Genomic DNA, 12,350 nt, shown 5'->3' on the forward strand with positions numbered 1-12,350 from the left:
CGGACCTTCTTTAAACATTATTAGACTATCAATAATTATTGAAGCACTTGTTAGATCTGATAAAGTTTCATTGGATCAATGGTGTTTTAAAAGTATTTTATTAATTATTCATTGTGATAACATGATACCTAGAGAGAAAAAATCATTCATACAAACGTTCTTAAGTGAAATATTACAGAATACGCCATGAAAAAAATAAAATCTACGAATGGTAAATAAGCTCATAATTTTATTCATAATCGTCAGAGATACAATATAAGCCTACCCATTTTTTTTTTAAATGAAGGCATACATTTACAAATCTCTAATTTTTATTTTATGAGCAAACTTGAAACAGGGAAATTCCGATAATCCCTACCCAGTACTTTTGATCACTATTGTTTGAAATCCGGAGTAAGGAAATGACTACTTATGGTTATAGAGAGTATTAATATTGCACTACAGATTGGTGTGAAAAACAAGTAACGTCATAGTACACAACCATTCATTTTATGTTGAACAAGTACACACGCGTATATATATTCAATTGTTTAATTTGAACATCTCTCTGTCGTTTCTAAATACGGAAAGAACTTATTTTATGGTTTTCTAGGGGAAATGTTTTAGGACATTACGTTTAGGGCGAGTCTGTGTTTTTTGTTTGTTAAGGTATCATAAAAGGATGTTTTCTCTTTGGCAGAAAATGGAATTTGACCACAATTCCCTTTCTGTACACTGGTTTCGTTTGTTTTATAATCTGAAATGTATTGAAATGCTTCCAGTATTCGATATCAAATATACCAGAATATATTGGCTTTGAACTGTAAATATCATGAGTATCGAAATTATACACTTTTCCCTATTTTTTGTACAAATGTCAGAATAATATTGTATTTTCAATCGTCGATGAAAAAAATGACATCTGTAAAATTTTAGCACTAATAATATATGTGCCAATTTATTAGAAATGCGATATTTAAGCAATTTTGCATGCAAAAGAAAAAAGATCAAAGATCAGTGTTCAAAATATCATTAGAGAAACTTGGCAGATCCAATGTGGGGACTTTCATTTTTCTTCTACAAAATTGAAGAAATTAATATTTTGCAACCATTCCGATGTAACACAATGTTGTTCTGCACAATTGAACCTGTTTTACTTTGCATAATATTGCAAAAGAAAGTTCGAGTGAACAATAAAATTTGCCATTTAAACTGACAGATACCAAGAAGAGAATTTTTTTTCATATATTTCATAGAAAGTATTACAAAAAGATATATGAAAATAACGAAATGATTAACAGTGCTCTGATGTATTCGATTTTCATAATTTTAATAATATCTAAAAAGGATGTTGACTTATATTAAAATTAATTTTGGATGACACTACTCTTGCAATAATATGATTGAAAAATTTTACATTGAAATATTGTAAGTAAAATGCCGTTTCAAATAAAATATATACTTTGCAAATAAATTAATAAATAAGTAAATAAATAATAAATACAAAAAAATTGATGAGTTTTAGGCCCATCCATCTATAATGCAATATTCGACAACCAACTTTAAGATGATATGTTACATCTACATTTCAACGTCATGTTATAGTTTTCAAGGTGCTGTTTGTTTCAGCAGAGCATAATCAGGAATCATTTTCTTCAAAAGCACTCTGGTATCCTTCAGTATGATAAAATCCCGTTTACGAATTAGCCTAGCCTCCATATTTACATCTCTATCCTCATCTTGCATTATCCCACGTGGTACGTAAGAAATGTCCCTGTTATTCATGGAATTGAAATATTTGCACAAAATGCCCAATATTTTGCTAATGGCGGATTTATACATCTGGTAAACTGTTTGGGTGTTACCCTGTATGGCCATGACGTCCCAACTTGACTGCTCCAAGAAAACCAAGACTGATGAGAAGGTAGCATAATCTCTATAGAAAACATCCTCTATCTGTTAAAAGAAACATTTTATCAGAACATTTAGTAACAATCAAAAGTTGTGTAAATTGAAAATAAAAATACAAATCAATACAATGTTTAACGACAGTTATACCGTTTCGTTTTCTTGGATGGCCTGATATAAAGGAAATCCTATGACATGGTGGAAATTGCTTTCTTCACCGGTTATTACATTAGCTTCAGCTGCGTCAATAAATTTGTGTTGAATCTGAAATAGAATATGAATTATGTGTTAGACGCATTAAATTTAACATGAAACAACTTGAAATTAAACATTAAAAAAGGACTCACGAAATATTGCTGAATCTCGGCTATTTTGTCATCTGTCTCTTTCAATTCAATGATGACATTATGCAGCATGCCTTTAATGGGTACTGTTGCCTTTGGAACTGTTCCTAAGATTTCCAAGAGAGTTGACTGGACCATTGTTTTTCCACAGGGAGATTGCCAGGCAGGGGTTGTGGTGATTGATGTCGCTGACGAAGTGGCAAGTGATATTAAGCTCAGCGAAATGTACACAAAGTCGAAGAAACCTGATTTAAAAAAAAGTACAATTATTCATTTCATAACAAAACATTTTTCAAGATTATATCAAAATAAATTTTAAGATTTATTTTTTCTATTAATTACAGTTAAAAAAGCAAAGCAAAAGTTTGTTGATTAAATCTTTTATATCGTATTCGTACGATTTAATACATGATAATAGAAATAGCGACAGCTTTTCATACTCACACATGATTGTTGAAATCGTGGGAGACTGTTAATGTTGCATTATCCATCTGAATGAGTTTATTTATATATGACAGGGCCTCGATATAAAAAGAATTTGAAAGTTTTGCCGGAAGTCGTTGGTGTCGATAACATAGACATGTAATTCGTCAGGTGGAAATGTTTGTTCGAAGATGATTAATGTCAGGCAAATAGGTGAACAAGAAAATATAAACCCAAAAATAAATGATTCATAATGAATATTTTTGTAATTCTTAATTTTGTACCTAGCCAAGATAAATGATAATTTACACTAATAATTTCCATAAATATTGTGGTAAATTTTTCAATTCACACAATAAGATAGTTCATGGTTGAATCTGGGTGCAATACCAATTTAGAATAATTAGAAATATATAGTTATATTGATCTTAATTTCATCATTATTGTTCGATTTCACATACTTGGATGAAAGACTTTTGCAAAATTATTTTATCTATTGCTTTCATTATCGATTTTTTCTTTTTGTTCTGTTTGTTTGGTTTTTTGTTTTTGGTTATATTTGAAGGGTTGTATCTTGAATAGTATTGAAAGGTAAAATAAAAATAAACTTTTATAGATTTACCATCAGAATAAATATTTTTAATATAAAATGAAGCTATATTCAACTATACGTCTTTGCTGTGAGCATTTGAATTACGTGACATAGTTTTTGTAGGTATGTCACGTGATGTAATATGAATGAAGACACAGTCCAGGCGGCGGATGCCAGCACTACCAGGAGGATGTAAAACAATTTGGGAAATCTAACTTAATAATTGCTATATCATGAAATTAAGATGTGCTTTCAAATAGCTGTACACGCTCCTTAAATGAAGCACTTAAGCTTAGTGAGCATTCATTTGTGGTCTACCGCAGGTTTAGCAAATACCATAAGTAGATTTTCTTAAAACCAGTTAGGAGGAAAATTATCCGAAGGATTCATTTTGCACTCCACTTAGTGATTACTAAAAAACTTACAAAAAGTGTTACTATATTTATATTCTAGTAATACAAAGTACCTAGCTGGAAAAGACTGTTTACATGTCAATAATACAGAAAGACTTCATTCGGGTGATAATTTTTGTCAAAACTAGTTACTTGAATTTCACATTTTTTTTTAACAAACCAAAATAATTGTAATATTGAAAATTTATATATTCATGAGACTTTTCCGCATTTTCAATTAGATATTAAATATTTATGGAAATTATTCACAAGTACCTTTGGGTATACCATGTGGAAACCACTTCAACAAATAAGTATAATCCTGCTAATGAACGCTGTATTATTTTGGAATTTAAACGATTTTATTTGTCATTAATTGACATACATACTGAAACACCTACTACAACGAATTATGAAAATAATTGTTTTTTAAATAATGTTTCATCATAAATTTTATATATTATAAATCGACAAAAGTTTAATTTCAATACAAACTCTATTTATGGCCTTGCATTTACTGAGCTTTATAACTGAATGCTGGTCGCAACAGCTTTTATTCTATGAGGTTGAAATATACTATCTAATAAAGTATGTTTTTCTTGGCTTTTTCAGAGAAAAAAGACCTGTATCCTTTTTTAAAAAGAATTTCATAGAGATTTTTATTTTTAGCAATATTGAAAAATGTTCATAAAAGTTAAGAAAAAACAACGTAAAGAATTATGTGTAGTCTATATTCATACCATATGCTATTGGAATCGGACCGAAACTTAGAGGAAAAGATTTTTAAACTATTTCACAAATTTTTATTTTAGTAACCAGGCAACACCTACCGTAAAAATCAGAAACATTGAAATATTTATCTTAGTACAGTCAATATTTGTACCAAGGTTTATTAAGATCGAAAGAAAGTTTTAAGAGGAGTAACAGTTTTATGAACAGAGATATAGACGGAGAAGTGAGACGTAACTATGGCAAAAGCTATTCTTGTCTTGGACCAGTAAAACTAAGTCAGAAGATTCTTCTATTCTTGTGAATCAGCGAATCTCCGGCAACATCACCTATTTTAATTATTTGCAAGTTCATGTTTTTTTCAGTGTAACAATGCTCATTTAAACATAAAGTAGTCTATGGAACGCTTAAACTGCCTCATGTGGAAAACATTCATGTCTTAATGATATTTTGTCTTTATGATCGGTGCTTCTTCATTACATAATGATACGTTGACATTACGTGCTGATACTTCTTCATAATATTCTGATACTTTGACATAAAATGTTGGTACTTTTACATACATGTACATGTATAACCTGTCATTATACAAGTATACTTTAACATGATATGCTTTGCCAGACAGTTTACAAACAAATCTGCTATTATATTCTTTTTCAAAATAATTCAGAAGAGTATTTCAATTGCGATTTCTAAAATACATGAAGCATGTTTTCCACTCGTGTTGAAACGATCTCATGTCTTGCCTTTGGGTTATAACCATTTCACCTGAGTATTATAAATTTCATCAGAAAATGACAATAATCAGACTATCAGTGTATTATGGTCAAAGTATCATCAGATGAGTGTGGAAGTGTAAGCATGAGAAGGGTGAATATAACAAATTGTGATCAATCTTAAAATCCTCTAAATACAACATATCAGCATATAAATATTTCTAATGGCAGGTATCATTACAACATGAATGTTATCCACATAAAACAGTTGAGTCTTTCCCTAGTAGTCTTTGAGCATAATTCGTCAAAGAAAAATGTTTTGTCCTGTATTTCAGCGTGTACATGTACTTGACTTTTTACCATCCCTATTTTATCAAAGCTTGAAAATATGACGGAATTTCCAGTTTATCAAAAATTTAGATAATAATCCTAAAAATATCCAGATAATCTAATTCCTGGAGCACACCCAAATAAAAAGAGGGCTGATGAGGCCAGCTCATGATCAGATTTTTTTTTAATGCAAAGGACTTTGTTAAATGACAAAAGGTTGCGTTTAAACATTAACATACGTGTTTAAATGCAATCGTTTTCTTTGTTAAAAAAGATCATAAGTATTTAAACTCGGAAGTGAATAAATATCCCTACTCAAAATTATTTTTCGTAGAATGTTTTTGATAAAGATTCTGAAGAAATATATTATCACAATTCGTCAATTCAATTCAATATGCAAGCATCTACAAGGTATATGCATTGAAAATCCTCGTTAATTCAAATATAAATTAGAAGAATAGTTGTAATTTCGTGCTTTGTGCATATATATATATTTTATTAAATGCTTTTTCTCGGCAAAACATTCAGCTTTAACGTTTTGCATATTGATTTGCAACCATTCACGAAATATGAATATAACGAACAGTAATCAAGCTCAGAAGTCCAGTGAAACAATCCAAATTTGAAGCAGACCAAACACGGACCTCTAAAAACATCAGAGGTGGGATCGGGTGTCATGCAGGAGTAAATATCCTCTGTCGACCAGTCACAACCGCCGTGTGTTCCTTGTCATCAGCGGGCAAACGAAAAAAATTCGTAGACAATTCAGTGGCCTAACAATTTTTATGAAAAACATCAGTCAACATTAGACTTCATGATAAATTGTATTTGCTAACAAGGTTATTGTAGTGACCATAGAATTTGCGTTATGTTAACTTTAAACAAGACTTTGATATTCTTGTTTCATCAGCTTATTTGTCAATAGTTTGTCCACAAATAGTTCATACGAAGTGCATCTTCTTGCGCGTTGAATCAACTAATAACGGGGCACAATTTGTACCCATTGGAATTCGGACAGATTATAGGAAGACTAGATCTCTAAAAACTACATAGGTATTGTCAATGAGAAACTCAAGCATCATTTTAATATCAAGTTTTGTGTACTTGTGCGTACAATCAAAATGATTTAAAAAAATATTTTTTGCAAATGACCATTGACAAGGTAAGTAGATATACGAGTTCCATTTTAATGAAAAGCACTGTTCTATGTTGTCAGAAAGCCTGGACTTTAATTTATCGTGGGGAATGGTTGTATAAAGTATTGAAAAGTCTTTCGTTTTGATGTGATTGATTCTGGAAAAATTTTATGATTTCAAATTTTCTAAAAGTTCCTTGGGGTTTTCACTTTTTGTGCAAAGTTCAGAGTGGAAACCAGCAATGTAAAAACCCTGTTTTTCCCTTACGGTATTCAATGTATAACGATCATATTTTGTATCTAGTAAATGAATGGTCCGATATTTTTTATCAAGGTAGCATTTTGAAGGTGTTATCAAATAAAAAAAACTCCACCAAAGCAATTTTCAAAATTTTGACTATTGTCCTTTACATTGAAGTCTATGGGCAGCGCATGTGTTATCAAGATTTTGTAAAAAGTAATTTGAACTTCATACAAATTTCTTGGTGAAAATATGCATAAACTCTCTATTAAAATACGAAATAAAATAAATCGTTTACCACAGAAATTTTGAAAAAATTGAAATTTTCCTCTTTTTATCAAGGGCAGATAACTCTTCAAAAACTTTTAAGATGCAAAATGGCCGGCTACTTGTATGTTATCAGTCATGTGAATTTGGTTCATTTCACTTTCATCGTTATCTAGCAATGTATATCTAACTGGTTTAAAATGATTCAAAATTGCTCAATATCCCCACATTATACATTGAATACCTTAAAACAAGTCTTCAGTTGTGATCTTGATATATCTCAGTGATATTAAATTATACAAAAGTTCATTAATGAACTTTTATGACCACGGTTAGGATTTAATTAGGCCATTCCAACTTTTTTCTCTGTTTAGCGTCCATCCATCTTTCAAAAACCTAACTACCTAATCGCAAAAAACACACAAACCAAAAAAATAAAACACAGAATTTATAATCATAAAAATGAGGTCAATCAAAGGAATTGATTTCATTATTCTATTTTTCTCATAGAAAGATTTAATCTTTAGAAAAATCAGGATATTAAATGCTTAAGTTTACCTAGCATGACATATTGTAGACAAATATTTATAGAAATTGACAGAAATCAAAGATTTCAACCAGAATAATCAATTTCAGGACTCCTGATTTTGTTTGTTTTTCCTAGTACGAGGGTCAAAAACCTAGGCGCACGTGGACGCTAAACATAGAAAAAACTCGGAATGGCCTTAATCTAAATATGCATTTTTCATAAAATGAATATTGTCTCATGTAATTGTTCTTATTTAAATACTGTGCTGAAAAAGAATATTTTGAATAAGCTTAAATGTTTATATTTTCTCACGTATATTTCATATTTATATACATATTTTTATAACACTCTAACGTACTTTAATCAATTTGTATACAATACAAATGGCAGCAAAAATTTCAAAATAATTATTATAATACAGCATTATCGCCGATTGCTGAAAGATTTACATTCGTTAAAATGCCACGCCAATCATCAAGATCATTTATTTAGATATCTCTTCAATTTTTGTCCTTCGGTATTCTGACATCTCCAAAATATCTAAGGTAAAATGGGATAAATTAAAAGGCACTCTTTGTGCCAGGCATTTTAATCATAAGAAAATTAGACATGGAATTTTTTCTCCCTGTGATGCACACTTTGTAGAATGACCTTTGATGTTTGTGTGTGTTTTGGTCATGCATATCTTTTTTTATTAGTTTAAAGCCAGTTTTGCTTTACATATATGCTATGCTTCTTTGTACTGATTTTTGTAGAACAAATATTTAAGTTTGTCGCAATAATCTAATTGGCTTCTCTAAATGAACCAAACGAATTCCCTGCCTCGCCCTCTGGTCATTTGCAACATTTCTAAGGTATGGTGCTGAAATTTCTTCTCTCGGGCAATATTTGTCACCAGGGTAAAACCGATGCAAAATATTTTTTAAAAAGTCAGTCTCATACCTCCCATATATTTCCTATCCTCATTTTGTGTGAAAAGGTCAAATTGATATCCATACATGTACGTATATAATATAAACTTAATTAGTATCAGTCATCGGGAGAGGGGGGATGTAGTTGGGGTAGACTGCCACTTGTTGTAGGGTTATTTACAGAGCCCATTCAGTTGAAGAAATGTGGGTATTTTTCTTTCCAAATCTAATTGTTTTGGGAATTTTTAATGTGATTTTGGACAACATGCAACCTGAAAATATATAAATATGGGTTAAATGAGGAATATGAGCAAATATTTCATTTTAAAGTTGTCAGAAGAGAGGTATACCCATGGCCACTTGAAAAAAAGGAGGAACCTGTGAGATGAGGGTTATTTCATGGTTATAAATTCCTATTTGAAGTCACAACATTTTACCAAAATCAACAACATAAATTTTTTTTGACTTTTCAACTGTATAAACAACCATTCCCCACGATAAATTAAATTCCAGGCTTTTTTATATCAATTGACAGCTGCTTTTTCAATAAAAATGGAACTCGTAAATTTACTTACCTTGTCATTAGCAAAATTATTTTGTTAAAAACATTCTGATTTTACACACAAGTACTCTGAAGTTCATATTAAAACGATGCTTGAGTTTCTGATTGACAATATCTACGTGGTTTTTGGAGACCAGGTCTTTTAACAATCTATTGGAATTCCCATGGATACCAATTGCGCCCCGTTATTAGTAGACCTATTTTTGCATTCATATGAAGCAGAATTGCTCACTCCTCCATGGTACCTGATCCCACTTCTGATGTTTTAGAGGTCGGTGTTTGCTCTGCTCCAAAATTTGTATTGTTTAATGGACTTTTGAGCTTGAATACTGTTCGTTATCTCCATATATTTCATTCAGACGTGAAGTTTATCTCAATTATAAAATACTATACAGTCATATTATTATTCAAAAATTAATTACCATAGTTAGGTACATGTATTTGCACGCATATTAATCATTTGTTAATTTACATGTATTGTAAGTGATTATTTTGGTTTCATACATTTTTAAAGAGGAAAACTATTAATGACCCACCTATTACAGTTTTAAAAAGATTTTGCTTGTCCCACCCTAACAAACGCCCAGAAAAGGATTTGTCCCATCATACTTTGCACCAGTCCCACCTGGTGATAAATATTGCCTGATCCTTATAGTGAGTGTCAGGACAAAAACTCTATACTTTTTGTATAGGTGACATTGTATCAAGGACACGATTTACAATCTGTGTTCAGAAAAAAATGAATAGTACAGGAAGTGCTCATATACAAAACAAATTACTTCAAATATTGCATTAACTGACGAGTTTCAGAACACATTTTTATACAAAATATGAAATGCTTATATCCCTTTCATATTTGGATATTTTACTAGAAAAAGACATTAGTGGTAATCTAACAACAAAGCTTTATGATAAATGTGATGACTTTAACTTTTCAATCGTCAACTTCCCTTACTTATGCAGCAATATACCCTCATCACCTGCATATGGGGTGTATACCTCTCAGTTAATTCGATATGCAAGAGCATGCTCTGTGAACAATTTTTAAAATGAGGTAAGTCATTGACAAACAAGCTAATGAAACATGGATATTAACAGTTTCGTTTAAAGTCATCATTTCGTAAGTTCTATGGTCGATACAAATACCTTGTCAGCAAATACAATTTATCAGCAAGTCATATGCTGACTGACGTTTTTCATACAAATTGTTTGGCCATTATTTACACACTGAATTGTCGACAGATTTTACCGTTATTTCCCGATCCAGACAAGGAGCACACGGCGGGTTTGACCGGTTGGCAGGGGATACTCACTCCTCCACGGCACCTGATCCCACCTCTGATGTTTTTGGAGATCCGGGTTTGCTCTGCTCACGGTTTGTGTTATTTTGATGGACTCTGGGCTTGGGTACTGTTCGTTACATCCATATTTCATTATAATTTAGAACAATTTAAATCTTTAATCAACAGATCCCTTATATTCTTTCGTATAACAGAGAGCTTCTTTTAACTGTACTTTTTGCAGATTTTGAGGCAGTCTTGATAGAGAGTACATGTATCCTAAACCGAGCCTTACCGTCGTTCTCAAACATTGGATGACGTCATTGATTTCGAAGGAAACTAGTAATGAAAACGAAGAACATGTATTTCTTAAGTTTTAATTGTGTAACATTACAAGTTAAAGAAAAAGAAAACAATTGACGTAAATGATTTAAATGGAATGGCAATTTTATGAGAGGTGAGTATTGGATGACATGAATTTAATGTGAATCAAAGTAATCTAACATTGGACAAGCTCTTCTGGAGGGAGGAAAGAAAACGTGCTTCAAATCATCGATGATTCAATAGTTTCATAACTGTGTAAACAAGTTTATATAATAAAAGTTCTTGATGTTTTACCATCCTAAAATTATGTTTAAACAAAGAAAATAATGTGAACTATGGGGAAAATATCAATTTCTAAATGTTTTCTAATATCTTTTTTTAATTTTGTTGCTTAGGGTTCAAGAAGGAAGAAATAACATTCATCTTTGCAAAAAATAAAATAGATTACTCTACGAATATTTTTTAATACTGTATTTGAAATATTATCAAATTACAACCTTGATTTGGTAACGAAATGCAAATCTAAAAATATCGTTGACAGTATTTTAAATTTATCCTGATCAACATTCTTAAGAGACACTTAGCAACAAATAATTTGAAAACTATTTAAAATTCTAACGTAACCAAAAAAAAAAAATTAATTAGAAGACATAAGAATTGATTGGTGCAACGACAACTAAACAATGTTGCCCAACATATTTCAGCTAAACCTTTAATCAATCAAGTTTGAAATTATCTGTTCTACATGAACATAGGGTAATGTTTGTCCGCGTTAAAACATCTGTTTTTTCCAAGCGTAATGGAAGAGAGTGAAAAGATCATTACTAAAAGTTGTTATCTTCTTTTTTTTTTATTTAATATCTTGTATTTCCACTTCAATTATGCTCAAACGAACACCATATTATTGTTTCTAAGATAATATATATATATATATATATATATATATATATATATATATATATATATATATATATATATATATATATATATATATCATATTGGAAAGGTGTATAGAAAAATAAATTAATTCTCTTTGATAATATTTCGGAATTGAACAGGGCTATTCACAATATTTAGAGTGTAATACATGTTCTCTCAGAAAACAATTTTTTTACTTTATTCAGTTGATCAAGTTGGGCTGAAGATTTCTTATTTATTTGCTTACCAAGTAGTATTCATTGTAATAAGTCCACATCGAAAAACATATACAGTGCATATAAAAGAGAAAATGAAAGGAACTCTAGAAAATGAAAAGAATTAATCAGAGTATAATAGCAAATATTAAAGTGATATTTTCTGCATTTTCTTTATTTGATACCAACTATATTTCGGGTGGCAAATGTCACTTTATATAGCCAATGATTTTCCGTACACGTATTCTGTTAAACATTTTTCACGTTATCAAAACATATGTTGATCATGAGGAACACTTGGACGGAGTAAAATTGCAGATTCAATGTACAGAAGATAGAGATTGATTGTGTAAAATATTTCCAAACAAAATCTCCCCTAAAAAAAACTAATCTTGTTTATTGTTTTAAATGGTACCTGCTTGTAAACACAAAATAAAAATTAAATAATTCTCTGATTTTAAAGTGTAATAATGATATCAAAATGTTTTGTTTGCCAAAAAAGTAAATAAATATATAAATAAAATAAATAAATCAAAAATTTAATAATAAAAAAAA

The 12,350-nt window shown here is 30.3% G+C and overlaps 1 protein-coding gene across 1 annotated transcript; it reads right to left on the reverse strand.

Annotated features, from left to right (window-relative positions):
- Positions 1-1,482: 1,482 nt before the first annotated feature.
- On the reverse strand, positions 1,483-2,751 carry LOC133183534 (uncharacterized). Its single transcript, XM_061318478.1, has 4 exons — positions 2,676-2,751; positions 2,235-2,476; positions 2,038-2,151; positions 1,483-1,935 (listed from the first exon to the last, which is right to left on the reverse strand). The coding sequence occupies exons 1-4, from the start codon at positions 2,677-2,679 to the stop codon at positions 1,588-1,590; spliced, it is 708 nt and encodes a 235-aa protein (XP_061174462.1). The 5' UTR covers positions 2,680-2,751; the 3' UTR covers positions 1,483-1,587.
- Positions 2,752-12,350: the final 9,599 nt, after the last annotated feature.

Source organism: Saccostrea echinata, unplaced genomic scaffold, assembly GCF_033153115.1.
Source record: "Saccostrea echinata isolate AGI-Se365-2 ecotype Australia unplaced genomic scaffold, CSIRO_AGI_Sech_v1 ptg000009l, whole genome shotgun sequence".
In the NCBI taxonomy this organism is placed as follows: Eukaryota; Metazoa; Mollusca; class Bivalvia; order Ostreida; family Ostreidae; genus Saccostrea; species Saccostrea echinata.